This window comes from Heterocephalus glaber, unplaced genomic scaffold (genome assembly GCF_053883595.1).
Source record: "Heterocephalus glaber isolate CG9 unplaced genomic scaffold, H.glaber_assembly_v1.0 deba00001561, whole genome shotgun sequence".
Classification (NCBI taxonomy): domain Eukaryota; kingdom Metazoa; phylum Chordata; class Mammalia; order Rodentia; family Bathyergidae; genus Heterocephalus; species Heterocephalus glaber.
In genome coordinates this window covers 4,990,951-5,011,353 of record NW_028258349.1, presented here as the reverse complement: position 1 = coordinate 5,011,353, position 20,403 = coordinate 4,990,951, and the positions used below count along the sequence as shown (strand labels likewise).

The 20,403-nt window shown below is 35.1% G+C and overlaps 2 protein-coding genes across 2 annotated transcripts; both read left to right on the top strand.

Annotated features, from left to right (window-relative positions):
* The first annotated feature begins 736 nt into the window (after positions 1-736).
* LOC101708597 (olfactory receptor 6N1-like) lies at positions 737-1,678 on the top strand. The gene has a single exon (XM_004859142.2). It carries the CDS (start codon positions 740-742, stop codon positions 1,676-1,678), a length of 939 nt encoding a protein of 312 aa, XP_004859199.2. The 5' UTR covers positions 737-739.
* Positions 1,679-12,927: 11,249 nt separating this feature from the next.
* Positions 12,928-13,992, top strand: LOC101708259 (olfactory receptor 6K2). The gene has a single exon (XM_004859141.2). The coding sequence runs from the start codon at positions 12,956-12,958 to the stop codon at positions 13,901-13,903; it is 948 nt and encodes a 315-aa protein (XP_004859198.1). The 5' UTR covers positions 12,928-12,955; the 3' UTR covers positions 13,904-13,992.
* Positions 13,993-20,403: the final 6,411 nt, after the last annotated feature.

The following is a 20,403-nucleotide window of genomic DNA, read 5'->3' as shown; positions in this document are numbered from 1 at the left end:
AATTTTTTTTTCCTACTACAGCCCTTCCTGACCTGTATAATATGGGCCTTACTGCATTCATTCTCTCCTCTCCCCAAATGTATAAGAATTACTTAACCATGCCTCCCTTTGAGATCCTTCCAAGCAATGTGTCCTGTCTGCTTTTCCATGATTCAGTCTGTGCTGCAGTTCTGAGCTTTAAGAAATGCCAGTAGAGGACCCTCAATTGTTTATTCCACTTCACTCTTTAATGAGAACATTGCTAAATTCCAGAGTCTCCTTGAGGGAATCTTAGAAGTCATCTTCCCAAAAGTATATGTCTCCTTTCTAACAGGTTAGTATGGCTGGTTGTTGAATACAGAGTATACGATATGAGTAAATATCTTCAACTATCTTGGAACATTTCACTTGGGAATGTAGAATGGTGAACAAGAGAAAATTCTTATCTTTTGTAACCTAGCAGGAGAGTGTGGAAGAAGAGCCTGGAGACCGAGACTTTGATGCACTCTGTAGGACAAGTGCTGCTGGGAAGTAAGAAACCTGAACTCTTCTCCAACTCTGTCAGCAACAGATTCTGAGTAAATAATTTCTGACTTCTCATATTTAGTTCCTCTTTTGCAATATGAAGGGGGTTGATTTGATAATCTCTAAGTTCCTTTCAGGCTTTTGCATTCTGCTTTTTTGGTTCAGGAAAAGTTTCTCAGGAGAAAGAATGCTGAAGTCATTCATCTTCTGCCTTTACCCCTTGTTCTTAGGAATCATGGATCATATCAATCACACCTGGACCCAGACATTCATTCTTGCTGGTTTCAATATCTCTGGGACCATAAGATCTCTTGCCTTCTTGGGGACCCTGTGCATTTATCTCCTTACCCTTGGAGGGAACTTATTCATCATTGTCCTGGTTAAGGCAGATTCTGGGCTCTCCACACCCATGTACTTCTTTATCAGTGTGCTGTCCTTCCTGGAGCTGTGGTATGTCAGCACCACGGTACCCACCCTGCTGTACAACTTGCTCCATGGAAGTTTACCCATCTCATCAACCATGTGCTTCACACAGCTGTACATCTTCCATTCCTTGGGACTAACTGAGTGTTACCTATTCTGTATCATGGCGCTGGACCGCTACCTTGCCATCTGTCACCCACTCCACTACCATGCTCTCATGAGCAGACAGGTACAGAAATGCTTAGCAGGGGCCACCTGGATGGCTGGCTTCTCAGCTGCACTTGTTCCAGTCAGCCTCACTGCCACTCTTCCCTACTGCTTGAGAGAGGTAGCCCATTACTTCTGTGACCTGGCTCCCCTGATGCAGTTGGCCTGTGTGGACACAGGCTGGCATGCTGAGGTCTATATCGTGGTGATTGGCTTGATCAACACCAGCAATCTTGTAATCATTTTAGGCTTCTATGGAGGCATCTTGAAAGCTGTACTGAAGCTGCCCTCAGCTGCCAGTCGTGCCAAGGCCTTCTCTACCTGTTCCTCCCATATAACTGTAGTAACGCTATTCTATGGCTCTGCCTGGATTGTGTATGTGGGCCCACCTGCAGTGCATTCTGAGGGCAGAGACAAATTTATTGCTCTTGTTTATGCTTTTCTTACCCCCTTTCTCAATCCTATTATTTATACCCTTCGTAACAAGGAGGTGAGGGAGGCTGTTAGAAGGGTCACCCGAAGAATTAAGGGTGAATTCAAGTAACCCTGAGATTGTGTTTGACTATAGTCATCCACTTGACAAGTGTATTTTAGGTTGCTAATCAAAAAGATTAGTTAATCATCAATCAATCAAATCATATGCAGAATATAGAACTAAAATGGACTGATTCTTGTGGAGGACAAATTGAGAAACATGGAAAGAGAAGAAATATGGTCCCACAAACTGCTAATATGAGAAAAAGTGAAATAATCACAACAACAAAGAATGAAGTACAAATGTTTGGGTTAACTTAGAACCTTGCAGAGAGATTGAATTATGTTGGGAGCATCTGAAGAACTGAAACTAGTTGTGAGGCTGTGGTCAATATTAAATTCATTCAGAAGGGGTAAGAAGCCATAAACTGAGCTCAGCCAGAGGAAAAATAAAGGGAACCTCTGATAAATGTTCAGACATGGATTGCTGAGCTATGAAATAATGTCCACAAGAATGTGGCTTTGAGGGTCCTGCAGTAAAAGACTGTTTCCAGTAAATAGAGAATTTATTCTCTGCTAGGAAAGGGCAGAAGATTTGAGAAAAAGCTGCTCAGCAAATTGATGATCTAAATGGAGTTACAGAAACACTCCTTGCACTTTGAATTTGAAATAAACAGTCAATTAGAAAACAGTCATTGTTGGAATCTCTTATGTGAAGAGCTATCTCTAGGCATGAAGACAAGGTATAAAAAGCAAGCATATTTTCTGTGTTTAAGAAGCTTAAAGTTTTGTTTTGAAGATTCCCCCCATTCTCTCCCTCCCATTTGTACACATACTCACACCATCCAGCAAGCACCAACGGGAACATATTGTCTAACAATTTTGCTCTACGTGTATCTGCAGTAACAGGAAAGCATGAAAAATGAGAAGTGTATGGATTAACGGAACAGAGCTTTAAAAAACCAACTGACTCTGACATTTCCCCCAGTAGCTCCAAATTTGGAATTCTAAAACCCCGGGGGCCCATGTGGCCTGAAATTGTAGGATTCTACTCAGAAATTCTGTGTCTTGGGATAATGAGGCTCCAAGTGTACTGAAAGTGAAAAAAAAGAGACATTTTTGAAAATAGGAATTCTGTAGACAGCACTTTTTTTCTTTTTAGTAATATGATAAATGAGTTTGTTTCCTATTTTTGAATAATGTTTTGAAATGCTCCATAATGGAAGATGGGTTGGTGTTTTTTAACTAATTCAAAGAAAAAAAGTGAATATGAAAGAAAATGTGTGTGGAATGACTAACAGTAGCACTGACCTCTCTCTTAATTCAATAATATTGAAATAACCTTAAATGAACAGTGTTTCAGAATCTTGAGTTGTTAAATGTGGATAGATTGTCCAATTTGAGGTTTTTCTATGAAAATGTAGCCTCAGGTAAATTTTCTTTGACTATGCATTTATATCTGGACTATATTCTCTGCTCAGATATTTTGTAGTCTCAGAGTAAGAGAGAATTAATTTTTTTTGTATTAAATTCTTTTATTGGTACATTGTAGGTATACAACACAATTACATTTCTCATTGGGAATTGTACCTTTACATAATGCATCTTGGTTCTTATTTTTTCCCCATTCCTAGCCCTCCCTTCACGCCCTCCACCCTTCCCTATTTACAGACTTTATTTCCATTTTTTCCATTTCTCAGCATTTTTCCTTTCCCTTCTTTCCTTTCCCCTGCCCCTCCCACTACCCCTACCCCTTTGGACCTTTTCTTCCTATTTTACATTATCGATTATTCATTCTAATCATTGGTACATTTTAGGTATACAATATAATGACATTCATCATTGGAAATTTGCACCTTTACATAATCTCTCTTGGTTCTTATTTTTCACCCTTGCCCAGCCCTCCCTTCAACCCCCCCATTCCTCACTATTTACAAAGATCTTGTTCCTATTTTTCCATTTTCTCATATTAATCCCATTCCCTTCTATCCTTTCCCCTAGCCCTCCCACTTCCTTCCCCTTTGCCCCTTTTCTTCCTATTTCACATTACCTATTATACATTTAGTCCTTATTTACACTTTCAGTTTCTCACACCAGAGAAACTATTCGGTATTTATACATGTGTGTCCTATTTATTTCACTTAAGAGTATTGCCTCAATGTGCATCCACTTAGCTATAAATGTCTCTAATTTCTCATTTTTTATGGCTGGGTAGTACTCCATTTTATAAAAAAAACACATTTTCTTTATCTAGTCTCCAGTTGATGGGCATTTGGGCTGTTTCCAAGTTTTAGCTATCACAAACTGTGCTGCTCTGAACATGAATTTACCCCATTTTTCAATCCTATAATTTATAGCCTGAGAAATAAGGACATGAAAGATGCAATTAACAAACTCTTGCTCTCAAAAAGTATTTAATGTCTGTGATAGATAATTTAGATAAAAGGTCTTTATTTTATGGAACCACTTCCTGAAATATTGATTCCACAAAAGAAAAAATTTAAAGGATTGTGCAATTAGTTGAACTTTCCTACCCGATGAGCTGATAAACAGACTGGCAAAGACAGTCCTCTGATAATTTCTTTTTTTTTTTTTCATTAAGTTCTCTGATAATTTCTAGAGATTACAAACTAAAAATTTTCTATATGCCTTAATTTTTAGGGCCTATAAAATATTTTCAGTATCTCTAGTTTTGTTTGTTTTTAATTTATTATTTAATTTCAAAATGGTTAATTGTGGAAACATTAGTAATCTCCTTCCCATCTTTGATATGTAAATTACGTTACAATATTGTTAGTGTTCTTTAAAAACATCCACGTGCCAGAGTTGGTGTACATACTAACTCTAATATATTAAGGCGATTTATCTAAAGCTTTTTAATAAGTTACCTGATATTAAGAAGAAGCCAAGATTCCTGGTAGTCAGACCATAGACTTTATCCTCCTGTCTTTGTTTTCTTTCCAGTCTCCTGACTTAATTTAAAACATACATATGTACTTGTGTGATCCAAGTGTAATGCTTCATCAACAAGACATTATAGACTTTAGTTGGCATTGTGTTAATTACTGTAAAAAAGCAAATAAGTAGGTCATATTTTTACCTCCAGGAACTTCAATCCAGGAGACAGTTAAGACATAAGTGCCTATGTTTACATCTATAGTCAATTAAAGTTATTAACTGTTAAATCCATCAGTGTAAAAGTATTTGGTCTCTTCTCCCTTCCATACCAGGGCTAAAATACATAATTTTATAGTACTTGTTCCATGATGTGTATACAAATTTATAATCTATATTTCTACAAACTCAAAATTACATACTAAGATTTATTTGTGTATTCACACAGCATTTATAGGCACTAGCGTAATTAGTAGATATACAGTCCTTTTTGTTGGAATTTTACATTTTTTTATGCCCATCACTATTCTTTTTTCATTTTTGTTTTGTTTTGCTTTGTTTGTTTGTTTGTTTTTTTGAGACAGAGTCTCACTATGTTGTTCAGGCTGGCCTTGAACTCCTGGCAATTCTCCTGCTTCAACCTTCCCAGTGCTGGGATTACAGGCATGGGCCAATCTCACTCACCACTCTTATACATGTGGCAATAATCATGTTCTTGCATAAAGTTCTTTCCATTAAAATATTTCAGGATAAATTTCAAGAAATTGATTTATTGGAGAAAAATGTGCAAATATGTTAATAATTCTTAATAAAAATACAGCTTTGTAAATAGTAGTACAAATAATGCATTCATGTAATACTTTCTGTACAGTTTTGATTGCATAACAACTGATATACTGATTAAATAAAGAGTTGTGGAGCATACCAAGTCTACTATTGGCAAATTGAAATTGCGTCCTTATTATAGTAAAGGATTGGAATGAACATCCACCTCTCTGCAATGAATGAACTCATGGTGGATAGAATATACTGTTTTGCCTCAAAATTTTGGATTGACCTTTAATTCTTATTCAGCTACTGGGGTGTTAATAGGCATTCCTGATATTTAGTACATTTCTTTGTAGTTGGGTTTCCCTTTCAGCCTTGAATCCACTCTGGTTCAGAGGAGAGAGACACATGGAGCTGACCCAACTCAGCCTACCTGAATCCTGGTGCTTGGCCCCCAGAACCCAGAGCTAAGAGCTTGAAGTTGATTCTCCTTTGTCCAGGTGCAGTGGACTTACAGACTTTGGAGTACAAAGCTAGATGACTGTTGCTTAATATCTATGTGTGAAACATTTGATAAATTATTGCACTGTGTTACCTGAAGATTTCAACTTACATCTTGCCATCCTGAGATTCTAGAAATTTTAGAGCAAATGCTTATGTACTACTTGATTTTTTAAGATATGCTATTGGGTTGCATTTTAGAAAAAATAAGACTTAAAAAGATGATACTTGTTTAAAGAAATAAGGAAATAGGGAAAACTTGAAAAAAATTTCAAGTAATATGAACAATTCAACAGAAGAAAAAGAGAAAATTCTTATAGTTATATAAAGAGTTACTTAGACTCTTGACCAAGGCCGTATGTTACAGGGAATGTAGAGAGAAAGACACATACTTGACAACTGATGGAAGCCAAATGGTGTAACCATTCTAGGAAAAAAGCTGGTATAATTAAAATGCAATGTGAGAGTATGCTGTTTTCCAGTAACTTTGTTCCTAGGAAGGCTTTCTGACAATGTTGCCACACATGTTTTTAAGTTGACCTGCAGATAGATGTTTGAGAGGTTGAAGCAGTTGAAGCAATCTGGGAAATACTATGGAGAAGCAGGTACCCACATGCTGAAGAAATATTTTAGAGGATGATAACAATGTTAGGTGCAGTGAAACACATGAACACAAGGAAAAATAATTCCCCCCAAAAATGCTGAGAGAAAAAATCAGCAATGAAGTGAAACAAATTCTTTACAATTGTGTAAGTTGAAAGTACATGTACATAAAACATAAATACATACTTTATACAAATGTGTACATACAGAAAATATCTGTCAAATAAGATTGTTGTGTATGGAGGAAAAAGAAGTTAAATAAAAGTAAGTTTCAATATGAATTATGTATACATCTAGATATGTACTTTTTCCCAAAAAAGATTACATGAAGTGGGGATTCTGAAATTTGTGGTCTAAGTTGCTAATAGACTTTGTTATGTTTTCCAATATTTATTTATGAGTTTCTTTATACTTCTAATGATAGCATGGAGATTTATTATCTTCAAATAAAGTAAGTGTAGTGTGATATTTTGTTATCATTGTACATTATGTGATTTTTAAATTTTCTATTGGTGGACATTTAGATTTTTAAAATTACTTCTAATCATAAACAAGTTCACAGTGAAATTCTCTGGATAAATTTGAAAACAGCAGTTTTGTTGTGAGATTAATTCTTAGAAGTATAACTGTAGTATACAATAATTTCCAAGATTTGAAAATTAAGTAGATACTACCAAATCACTTTTTAAATGTGGTTCAAATTTAAACACTCAGCAACATTGAATGCTTCTATTTCAGTACATCTCACATACTGTATATCACTCCTTGTATTTTAGCCAATTGTAGTGCTTTTTGTTATTGTTGTTAATTGCTTGGATATTTATTGCCAATTTTCCTATTGACTATAAAAATCAATTTATTAAAAATAACTCCATATTTCATTTTTGCCATAATTTTTGAAAGTATAAAACAATTAAAATATACTTAGTGCATTATAATTTATAAAAATATATAACTTTTTAAATAAATCTATGATTGTAACTAATAAATTTCCTAAACATGTGTTTATATACTAAATGAAGGTTACTATTATCCATGTTTGTAATTTATTATAATAGAGTTACATGTAACCATGCATTTTTAACTAAGTGTTCTATGAAGATAAGGTATTTTGTAGAGTCTCATAAAAGAAATGTAACACTTAAAATCAAATGTAATTTTTAGAATAATCTTTTAAAGTCAAATTTAATTTTCAGAGTAATATTTTAAGCTAAGAAGGTATATAGCAAATATTCCTGGCTCACCTGTTCATTCCAAAACCCATATGCCAACCCATTATTCCTTGTCTATCTCTGTTGATGGGTTCTTATCACTGAGATATAGGCAAGAATATTCCCATTCAATTTGTTAATTTCAACAAAGGAACTAGGACTCTTTGAAGAAAAATCATTTTCTATATTGTAAAGCAAAAGAAATTTAAGAGAAGAATGAAACATCTTTTGGCTTGGGAAAAAGTTCTAGAGAAAAATACAAAACAATAAATGGAAAAAATTTTAAAGTTAACTAAAAATAAACTTATAAAATTTGAATGGTGATAAGATCAAAAGTATAGCAATTTTATCTAAATGGTTTTCTCTTCAAGTAATTATACAATTTGACTTTATACAGGAAAATAAAATTCTTATATGTCAATTATGTGAAAGTTGAGAGTAGAATTGGAACAATCATAATAAAAATGGCAGACAGCACTGGTAATTTGCTTTAATTTTGGGAAGAATTCCCTATCGGTCATTTCTCTTCCCGAAGAAGTCTAACCTTTATTCACAGAGACAGAGGAGAAAAATCAGTGTTATCAGCTAAACTATCAGGCCCAAACTTCAGTATAAAATTAGTAGGCAAAACCCCCAGAAAGATCATTGTTTTTCTTTTTCTTTCTTTTACATTCACTACTGCTGCTATATTTTTTATTAGTACATGTTTTCAGTGCATAATAATTGGATCCCTTGTAGGGAGTTGGTAAATGTACATAACGCATCTTAATTCTTAAACATTCATAACTACCAACCCCCTCCTCTCTTCTCTTCCTCCTTCTCTTGATACTTTTCTCGCTGGAGAAAGATCTATCTCCCTATGTCCTATTATCCTTCACTTTGCTCTTTATTCATATTTTATGTTAATCATATAAGAGAAACAGTGTGATATTTAAGCTTGTATGTCTGATTGATTTCACTTAACATTATGATATCAAAAGGCAACCCTTTTCCTGCAAATGACTCAAATTTATCTTTCTTTATGGCAGAGCAATACTCCATTGTTTGTAAATACCACAATTTCTTTATTTATTCCTCTATTGATGGACATATACTATGCTTCTAAGATTTAACTATTTTGAATTGTGCTGCTGAAATATTGTTATGCACGTATCACTTTATCTTTAATTCTTGAAAGATTTAAATTAAGCTGAATGCCTAGAAAAGAGCAAGATGTAAGCCTAGCTCCCTCTTTTCATTGTGTCATTAATTTTTTCTCCTGTATTTTATCAACACCTCTCAAATCTGACTCTTGCTTTTTATCATTTTTGATTCCTTTAAAGTCTGTAAGTCAATCCATCCAGAAATACCACTGTAATGTAAGTAATCATTTTTTTAAATAGAAAAAAGTACTTTTATTTTAATCCCTAAAGCTCCCAAGTTGACTCATTTGTGCTAGATTGGAGTTGGCTGGGACTGGGGCTCTCCTAATTAACAGCCGGAGTTGCTTTTTCTAATTGGAGCCATTATAGGGCTTGTTGTTTTTCTCCCCACATTTGTCTAAAATTCCCAAGAGAGTCTATCTTCTAATTCCAGCATTCTGGTGATGTTCAGGAAAAGATACATATACAGAGGGAAATGAGGAAGGAGAGAGGGAGAGGGGGGGATATACAGGGAGTCAGAGCCATATATCATTAACTGATGAGGAAATTCCATTTAGCTAGAGCCCTCAGGGTTGAAACAACAAAAAAGCAAAGGAAGTTTGCTTTACTATAATAGTTCTAAATAGTATACATCAGAGGAAGAATCTTCATCTATATTCATTCCAACTCTGGAACTCAACAAGAGAAAGGTCTGTGAGTTGACTGAAGCGGGGGGATGGGAGGTATCCAGAGAAAGTACAACACACCTGCATCTGATGACTGACCACTTGTTAGGAAGGTTTTCATCAAGTAGAAGGTGGGAAAGTGTTACAGGGCAGTTTGTTTGTTTGTGGGTTGGTACCCAGAAATAAAATTAGGACATATCCTGAGATTATATCCACAGTCTTTATTTTATTTGGATTCTGAGACAGGCTCTTACTAAGTTGTTAAGTTGCCCAAGCTAGAGTCAAACTTGTGATCCCCTAGCCTCAGGCTTCCAAAGTGCTGGAATAAAAAGCCTGTGCCATCATGCCCAACTCAGGTCAGGTTTTGATAACTAAATTTCCTCAGAAATGGTTGAGACGTAAATGCATCCAGTATCAAAGAATTGCCATAAAATTACAAGTAAGCATTGTGATTAATTTCTGAGACACTTTAGGAAGAATTGTTTGAGGAATCAGCTGAGATTTCGACTTGGCTACTGTGCAGTTAAAGCCATTGATATTTACACTACACTTACTATGCTGAATTCTGTATAAGAATAAAACAAGGTTCAATGAGTAAAGACAAATAATTTTCCTTTTTGATTCAGCTCTTCCATGTCCTTTCTTTAGCTTAAAAATATCTCTTTAGGAGATTAAAGACAGATCTGCCTCTACTCAGAAGACAAATTCTTGGACCAGCGCTTGGTTTAGTTTTTAGAATCTTGTTGTAAGGGTCATAGGTAGTAGATGTGCTGGTTATGTTGGAGACATCAAAACTTATGGAAGAAATCAGGTATGTGAGGGTAGACTGAAGAAAGCTTAAAAGAATGAATATATGTGTATAAGTGTAGATACAGACATCTACCTCTCTCTCTCTCTCTCTGTCTCTCGGACACACATTACAAGTAGAACTTTATTAGAAAACACAGATACGATAATTGTAAAGGAGATGAGAAGAGGCATTTCAGGAAAGAGAAAGAGAAGTCTTGGGGGGGGTTAGAAACTAGAAAATGTTATTATATGTGTGGAATAATAACACTTTTGTTCCACTACATTGGCAAGTAGCAAGTTGCTATGGCAACAGAAGATAAATTGCCTTTGTTTTCTACAGAAACAAAAAGTTAAGTATAGTATTAAAGAAAAGTGATAACTTCCACCTGTATGTAAATAGAAGTTAGAAATTTGATGGGGATTGATCATATATTTGATAAGCAAATACATAAAATATGTCACTGAAATAGCAAGACAAAATAAGTTAAACAGAACTTGATTAATTTAGTTTGGGAACTGAAGGAACTGCATATCATATAAATAATATATAAAGTTTTATATATATGCAGATATCTATACCTATTAATAAATAAATATATATATAATGTTGGCATCTAGATGCACAGAGATAATATGAATAAAATCTTAATGAAGTGCTCTTTCATAAGGCATACACTAAGTATACAAAGAAATAAAGAAATTTTATCATTTCCTGATTCAGTGGTTAGGAAAGAGCGGTCCTATATAATTTGAGATTGCTCCTATGAAAGATGGGATAGTTTAAAGGGAAAAAATTGTAAGAAAGTAAAACTTAATGCAGGTCTATGAGGGCATTCACATGGGGAAACTGATGCTCTGGAAGGACTGAGATTTAGAGAATGGAGGCTTAAGCAAAGGAGGAATGGAAGTAGAGACCCTTGGATGTGCATTACAAGAGTTCAAGCATCCCTAGGCATTAAAATTGGATATAGCTAGTGGAAATAAAAGATCAGGGAAGAAATAGTAATAATAATAATAATAATAATAATAATAATAATAATATAGCAAGAAAGAATAAGTTAAACCAATCTTGATGATTAATTTGGTTTGGAAACTAAGGAGAGCATAGAATCTTCATACGACTTTCCCTTTAAAACTTTGGCCAAACTGTTCCTTTTTCTAAGGACACCAGTCATATTGGAATACGATGCACTCTAATGACCTCATTTAAATATAATCACATAAATAAAAACTCTATCTAGATGCAATCACATTCTGAGGTACTGAAGTTTGACTTGTGGATTTTAACATTTGAATTTGCCCTGACATAATTCAGCCCATAATAGACAGGCTCAAGTGGGAGAATCCTGTAGAAAACATGAGGCTCAGGAGAAAAACCCCAGACAAGGAATTCTGGAGTCACAGTGATTAAGATTAGAAGTCCAGAGAAGTTGATACTCTTGAATAAATGGGAACTTGAAATAAATAATTCTTCTATGTAGAAGGGAATATAGAATGAAGAAACAAAAATGAAGAAAAAATGTTGGGTTATCTTTACACTTAAGCGGTAGAAAATGGAATAGCCAATGAGAGAAACCAGAATAATATAGAATCAAACAGGCAAAGGAGGGAGACTTTTGAGGAGTGAGTGATTGATTTTCTGAGATCACTGGCAGTGAATGCGGAAAGTGGATGGTAGGCAATTTATTTAAAAGATTCAGGGTGAAATGAAGAGACTAAATAATGCATTCACATTAGAAAAATACTGATGAAAAACTTAGCTGAATAGAGATGCACTCCTCAAGGTAAGAAGATATGAATATATTTGATAGCAGAAGAGAAGAAATCAATATAAACTATTAGGACAATATCCTATAATGTGTGGTATTTAAATTGCATTACACAAACTCTACTGCTCTACTCTTGTACTGAACTACTCAGTACAAGTCTTCTAGCTCAGTCCTGGACGTATAACTTAGTATATTACTTTTCCATAAATTACTTCATTTGACCAAAAGTTTCCGGTACAAAAACATCCTTGAGATGGAGAAGATGCGGAAGGGACAGGAGGAGGTAGAATTGTTCATTTTAAAATAAGATAATATAAGCATTTCTATAATTTTTTCTCCTCCAAATATTTTGAGTCATTGTTAAGACTATACAAAGACAGGGTAAATTACAGGAAGAAAGAGGAAGATGCCCAGAATTGATCAATAATGGCTTTATCTTTCTTATTAAATTATTTAATCAAATCATCTAAGAATCAGATGAATTGACAGTTCAAGGAAAGAATTTTGAAAAAGTTGCAGGGAGACTGTTACGGAATCAGTAAGATTTGGATATGAGAAAGTTAAGCACCTTAATTGTTTCCTATTACTTCAATGCCTTACACAGTCCTTTAAAACATATTGTTATTACCAGCAGAATCAACACTGCCTGAAAATACTTGGGCTCTACCATAGAACTGCTGAAATAAAATCTCTCTGTATGAATACCAGTACTCTGAGTTTTAGCAATCCTCCAGCTGCTTCTAGGGATGCTAATATTTGAGTATCACTGGCTCAAAATACTGGTTGCATTTTCAGACTGTATCTTTTTACTTATTACAAATTTAGTTGCAGGCAAACAAAATACGGACTACTTCATTTTTTATTTTTCTTCCTCCACATCCTCAATACAGGGGTCTACCCAGAGGCTGGCTTTTTGTAAATAGATTTCCTTTCGGACCAATAGTAGACACCTTCTAGAAGGCTTGAGTGCAGCAGGAGTTGAAATCCTAACTTCCTGTTTATAGATGGACAGCTCCAACTGGACCACTGCTCAGGAGTTTATCTTCTCTGCTTTCCCTTCTTCCTGGGGAGACTCTGTCATCTGCTTCATTCCACTGCTCTTCATCTACATGTTCATTATCCTTGGAAACCTGGTTATCATCACAGTGGTGAAGCTGAATAGTAATCTTCACACCCCCATGTACCTCTTCATCAGTGCCCTGTCTTTCCTGGAGATTTGGTATACCACTGCCACCACCCCCAAGATGCTCTATAGCCTGCTTAGTGAAAGGAGGAGTATTTCCTTGAATGGTTGCCTCCTGCAGATGTACTTCTTCCATTCCACCGGCATCAGCGAGGTTTGTCTTCTGACAGCTATGGCCTTTGATCGCTACCAGGCCATCTGCAGCCCTCTTCATTATCCCACTATCATGACCTCCAAGCTCTGTGCTCAGCTGACTTTGGCTTGCTGTGTATGTGGCTTTGTCACGCCCCTCCCTGAGATTGCCTGGATCTCTACACTACCATTCTGTGGCTCTAATCTCCTGGAGCACATCTTCTGTGACTTCCTCCCAGTGCTGCGTCTGGCCTGCACAGGCTCACAGACCATCACCGTGATTCAGGTAGTGGATGTTGTCCACGCAGTAGAGATTATCACAGCCGTGATGCTCATTTCCATGTCCTACGTTCGTATTGTGGCTGTGATCCTTCGTATTCGGTCTGCTGAAGGCCGCTGCAAAGCATTTTCCACTTGTGTCTCCCACCTCACAGTTTTTGTGCTCTTCTTTGGTAGCGTGGCACTCATGTATTTACGCTTTTCTGCCACATACTCTTTATTCTGGGATACGGTCATTGCTCTGGCCTTTGCAGTTTTGTCCCCTTTCTTTAATCCTATTATCTACAGCCTGAGGAATAAAGAGATAAAAGAAGCTATAAAAAAGCACATGAGCCAAGCTAAAATATTTTTTTCGTAAGTTGAGGGACCTCAAGAAAGAACAACCTCCGTTGGGAGTATCTGTATATGCTGGTTCATCTTCATCCTCAACCATAAAAACAATCTGTGTTTTCCCCTCAGCCTTTCACTGAAACTGATGTCTTAAAAGTTTAAATTATAAATAAAAACACTAATAAGAGCGTTTATAGCTACTTTTCTATCTTTATCCAATTCAACATATTTTAAGTGTAACTGTTAATTAAACTCTATGCTACTCAGGTTATTTGATGTAAATTCATTTCACTAAAATGATCTAGGAAAATAATTTTAACACAATAAAAATGTTTGTTTGTATAACATAGTAATTAAAATAACTTTTACATGGTGAAGTTCTCCCCATTATACTGCCAACGTATATATTTGAAGAATGAGCCTAATTTGTAAATTGAGAATAAAAGTATCAATCAATAACCAATCTAGATAAGTTATGCATCAAATAGTATTACATGATAAATGAAAATTTAATTTTTGTTTTCATTGTGATCAAATGTATTGCACATATTAAATCATACATACAGTAAGTATCATTGAATGTCCAACCTATCACTACACTAAATTTTGACCTTTTTGCCAATTGATCAACTGTATTGGACAATAATTGTTCTATTCCAAGCACCCTCCTCCTTAGGCATTGAGAATTCTAGACTCTTTTATCTTATCTTATTGAAGACTCTTTTGCTGAATTTTCTTGTTGTACGTGCTTCTTAAAATTTGATTTCTTCAGGTCAACATCTAGTTTGGATGGGATGAAACCCAATATTTTGCAAATGTTGGTAGAGTTTTACACTTCCTCTGTCCACTAACACAAATCTTGTAAATGTCAGTCTAGTACCCTTGCCTCTATATCATAGCCCTTCCAACACCGTCACCTTAAGTCTTATGATATCTCTCTTATCTTCATATTATACCACATTCACACTCTTTCTCCCTGAAGACTGGTTTTTTAAAATAAAAATCTGATCACTTAACTACTCTGTCTAAAAACCTCCCATGATTTAACTCAACTGCACTACAAATGATGAGTTTACAGTACTTTTACTAGTGAGTGTGTGCGTGTGTGTGTGTTGAATAATATTTTAAGTTGAGTGAAAAATAAGAGAAAAGGAAACAGTAAAAAAGTTTATGGCATGTTGATATTAATCTTACTTTGAAAACAAGCCCATAGTGAATACACAGATTTAAAGAAACATATCTTCTGGCTTGGAAACAACAGAAGCTGCTACCTCATGTTTTGTTGACTTTAAACATATTTCTTTTGCCAAAAATTCTGGTGCATTTATTAATTAAATTTCACTTATAATAATACAACAACATGTGAGTTCACAATTGTAATTATATTTGATAGTAAAAATAATGGAATTTGGCATTTATTAGGCACCTTTCAGTTGAAGACATTGTACTGTCTTCTATATATCTTATTTTGTAACAATAATCTGTAATAGGTGTTATTGTCATTTATGCTTTAAAAGGGAGGAAAATGTGCTTTATAGGGCTTAAGATATTTGTCCTAAGACATGCACTTAATAAGAGGCTGAGTTGCTATTTAAACCTAGGTCTACCCTTTGCTTTTAATAGCCATGCTACATTTCCTAATACAGTGTTTTGTTCTTGAGGAAATAGAGAGATATTTTATTAGTAAGGTTTTCTTAGAGAATCAGAACCAATGGACTATCTATCTATCTATCTATCTATCTATCTATCTATCTATCATCTATCTACCTAGGAATACTTATTATAGGAATTGTCTTATGGGCATATGGACACCAATAGCTGTCTGTGATCTGTATCTACCAGTTGTAGAAGTAGGAAAACTGGTCATGCCCTTCAATATGCATCTGAAAATCTGAGAACTAGGAATTCCAATTCCACGAACATGAATACATTGTAAAACTGGTGTTGTAAATTCACATTTAAGTTCAAAGGCCTGAAAATCAGGAGGACTTGATATCCAAGAGAAGGAGAAGATGGTTGTTTCTGCTCAAAACAAAAGCAAATTGACCCTTTCTCTAACCTGCTTGTTCTCTTCAGGCTGCAAATGGATTGGATGATGGCCACCCACATTAGCTAGGGTAATCTTTACCCAGTCCACCAGTTCAAATGCAAATCTATTTCTTAAACATTTGCATAGATACATGCAAAAATAATGTTTCACCAGCTATATGGGAATACTTTAGTCTATTCAAGTTGAAATATAAAGCTGCTTATCACAAATCCACTCCTTGTAAATTTGGCATTTCTTCAAACCAGATTTAATTTTAAAATAAAAATGATAAGAAAGTCAAAATTCTGCCTAATGTGATGCAACTACCCTTTGTACAACCTGAAAAGCATTTATTCCTTCCTTAGTTGAACAGATACGTAAAGTTCTTGATTGATATTTACTTCTTTTCTGATATCTCATAACCTAAATATTCCAATGTAAAATTAACAGTACTTAATGGTAATTTAAAGTTTAAAAAAACTTACCTTATATTGTTGTGCCCAGATCGTGAAGTCCCAAAGACCACCAGGAAGTCGTTTCTGATGCAAGCACATGAGGGTCTTTTATTCAAGCTCGAGCAGGGACTCTCAACTGTCACCGATGCAGTGGGTCAAGAATGAGAGCCCCACATTTCAAATTAGCGGGGTTTTTACTAAAGTTACAGCAAGGTTTGGGGATTTTCCATTTAGCAATCACATGATTGGCTGGCATTTAGCAAGCATGAAGTGTATACTTCTGATTGGCTAGGCCCATTGGGGGTTGAGGGGTGATTACATATAGGTTTTACGAGGGAAAACAGGGACAAAGGTTAGTGGCTGACTGTCAAGTACTGGCAGTCAGTAGACACAATGGCTAATGGTCACGACCATTGTGTACTGATGGTCGGCACATTGACAGATTGTTTTACAAATAGGGGGCCCAGAACATTTATTTCCTGGGCAAACAGATGGTTGAGCAATTAACTTAAGAACTTTGCTTTGTTACAGAGTGTGTCTTTTGTCCCAGAGCAAGCACATTTCAACCATTAATAATAGAGGCTAGGGGAATAGTGGCTTTTAGCAAAATGGAGTCGCTTTGGTCTCACATATACCTACAATGTACCAATAAAAGAATTTAATACAAAAAAAAAGAAAAAAAAATGGGATACTTTTTTATAGCAGAGGTATTTCAGTAGGACAAAAAAAGATAAAATATAAAAATAATAGATTAATGGTGACCTATATTCCCTGAGGAAAGAACTTGATTTTGCATTAGAGAAAACGTATTTATCTTGGTAAACAAATGGAGAAAGTCAAACTCCAAAAACATCTCCACAATAAAGAAAGTATGACTGTTTGGCAAAGAAGCTATGGGAGGCCTGAGCCCAGGAGGAGGAGGCCAGACACAGCAGTTTGTTCTGGATCCCAAACTGGGCTGATGCAAGCTGCTCCGTGCTGATTTCCCTGCTGTGTGAAGAACAGATCTGTACCAAGCCGATAACTGGGGCCAAGTCCCACAGCCTCCAAACCACCCCACCCAGGCAGGACTGTGCAAAAGGCTTCTCCTTTTAAAAAACAGCTCTCAAAAAGTTCTTATTTTAAAATTTCTCCCTTTTTAAACTCCAAAATGAGTATTAGATAACATTTAAAAGATGGGTCTTTTTGCATTTAACACTATCCAATTTAACTTTTACCACTGGATGTCCTCTAAGTTTATTTGACCTTTAGTTTTGTTTGAAAATGTGTACATTAAATCACATTTGCAATTCTTTAATAAAAAAGGAGAATTTCCTCTCCTTACTGTCTTTTTACATTAATCTGTCTATGATTAACACTTGTGTCTCCTGTAAGCCCTCAGTACTCACTTATGTACTGCATTCATGCCAGTTTCATATATCGTGCACATTTTTACTCCTCCATGGGTTCTACTGTGCATTGTTTACCTGAGTCTTTTCTAATCAGGTCTTTATTTATGAGCAGTTATGGGCGATGATAAAAGTACAACAAGAAAATCAAAAGGTGTTAAGCCACTAAGGCATAAAGCTTTGTTAGTATGCTCCTCAGTGTATCCCGAGGAAGGGTCTTGATGCTTGTCCTGATAGTGGTAAACAATGTTCAGACACTGGAGAATCTGTGTCAGTTTCAAGAGAGTGGGAATTCAGGGTAAGACTGTATTTCACGTCAGCAGCTGTCAGAACAGCAGCTGGATAGCTGTCAGAGCAATTCCTAATGTGACTCACTCCAGGCTGCAGTAACTGAAACCTTGAAGAGGTCATCTCTTTTGATACATCGAATCTCTTCTCTGAATGTCTTCTGTGGACTTCAGCCTTGTTTCCTTGCTCTATGGCTCTTATCTACTTTTTAAAAAATGTAATAAGAACACTTAACTTGCAAACTACCTGCTTCAGAAGTTGTAAGAGTAAATAATTAATACAGTATTGTATAAAGGTACAAGGTTGCACACCAGATCTCCAGAATTTAATAAGTTTTCATGACTGACACTTTGCATGCATGAAAGAGCAACTCTCCATTTTTCTCTCCACCAGAGCTGACAATTACCATTCTACTCTCCACTTCCATGGTTTGACTTTTTTATTTATTTTATGAGTGGTATCATTTGTCCTTCCATGTCTGATTTATTTCACTTAGCATAACTTCCTAAATGTTTATCCATGTTGCCCCAAATGTCAAGATTTCCTTCTTTTCAAAGATTGAATACTGTTCATTGTATTTATATACCACATTTTTTTAATTCATTTGTAATATATGCTCTATTTTTTTCTGTATCTTGGGTATTGTGAATAGTGCTGTAATAAACATTTTACTATACACATCTCTCTCTTTTTCTTTTCTTTTTTCTTTTGAAGACAGGGTCTCACTATGTAGTTTAGGCTAGCCTTGAACTCATTATGTAAGCCAGGCTGGCTTCGAACTCAGAGTGATCCTCCCAGAGTGATCCCAGCCTCCCAAGTTTAACCACCATGCCCAGCTCTTGAAATGCATACATCTCTTTGAGACCCTGATTTAAATTCTTTTGGATATATCCCCAGAAGTGGTATTGCTGGATCATCCGGTAGTTTTATTTTTAATCTTCAGTAACCTCATACTATTTTCCATAATGGCTGCACAATTTTACATTCCCATCAACAATATACAAGGGTTCAAATTTCCCCATATTCTTGGCAATATTTATTATCTCTCTCCTTTGTTTTTTCTACAGTAGCCATTCTAAGAGAGGAAAGATGATATTTCACTGTAGTTTTTATTTGCACTACCCTAATTAGTGATTTGAGTATCTTTTCATATATCTGTTGGCTATATGTTTATTTTCTTTAGAAAATGTCTATTTAAGCTTTTGTTCATTTTTAAATTTGGTTTTGCAGTTCGTGTTCTATTTACTATTAATCTGGAACAATTCCTTGTACATTTTGTGTATTAATCCTTTATCAAATATATTCAAATTTTTTTGCATTGCTTAGGTTGCGCTTTTATTTTGTTGATTGTTTGCTTTGGTGTACAAAAGCTTTTTAGTTTGATTTAGTCTGAATTGTTTATCTTTGTTTTCTTTGCTTATGGTTTCATTTCTACATACAAGAAACCACAGTGAAGATCAATGAAGATTTCTCCCATGTTTTCTTCTAGAAGTTTTATATGATTTCATTATATTCAGATAAAATTTAATACAAAGGTAAAAACTCATGTCTAGAAAAGCAACTATATCACATGCTGTACTGAACCTCGGTCTGAAGTTGAGGTGAAGAAAATAAATTATTTTATCTATATCCAAGAGCTTAGAAGCAACATCTATTGAGGAATCACTGTACATTAATTTACACATTGACATGATTAATTTACATTAATCTCTTGTTTTTAGAGAATCATGCCAAAGATATCATCAGCCCTATTTTTGTACAAGAAAGTCTCTGAAGTATCATTCTATTGTGATTTGACTAATAAGTATTCACATAAAGAATCAAATCCGATGCCAATCTGACTACTATACCATTCTGCAATTCATTCATTAACATTTCTGATTCCTTTCCCTGTATTCCAGGATCACTCACCAAGACAATTAAATATATAATTAATCTTTTGACCGAAGTTATAGTGTAGTTTAATCAGTAAGACTGTTCATCATGAAAGAAAAGTGTCTCTTCAACACACAATGGTGGGAAAATTGCATATCACCATAGAAGAGAAGGAAATTAGACATTTATCTTACACCATACCCAAAAAACAATTCAAATTGGACTAAAGATTTAAATGTAAGACACAAAACTATAAAATGCCCAGAATAAAACATGACATTCATTGGTCATGGCAATAATTTCTGAGATAAAGGAACAACAGCATAAGCAATAAGACCAAATGGAATGCAGTTTGCCATGGATAGCCCCATTCCTTTTAGGAGGGGATGGAAATCATCCTATTATTTTCTTTTTGCTTGTTTCTTTCACTTCAGTAAGGTTGCTTAAAATAACTACCTTTGAGAATCATTTCTGCTTCCTCTTTTTATCTCCA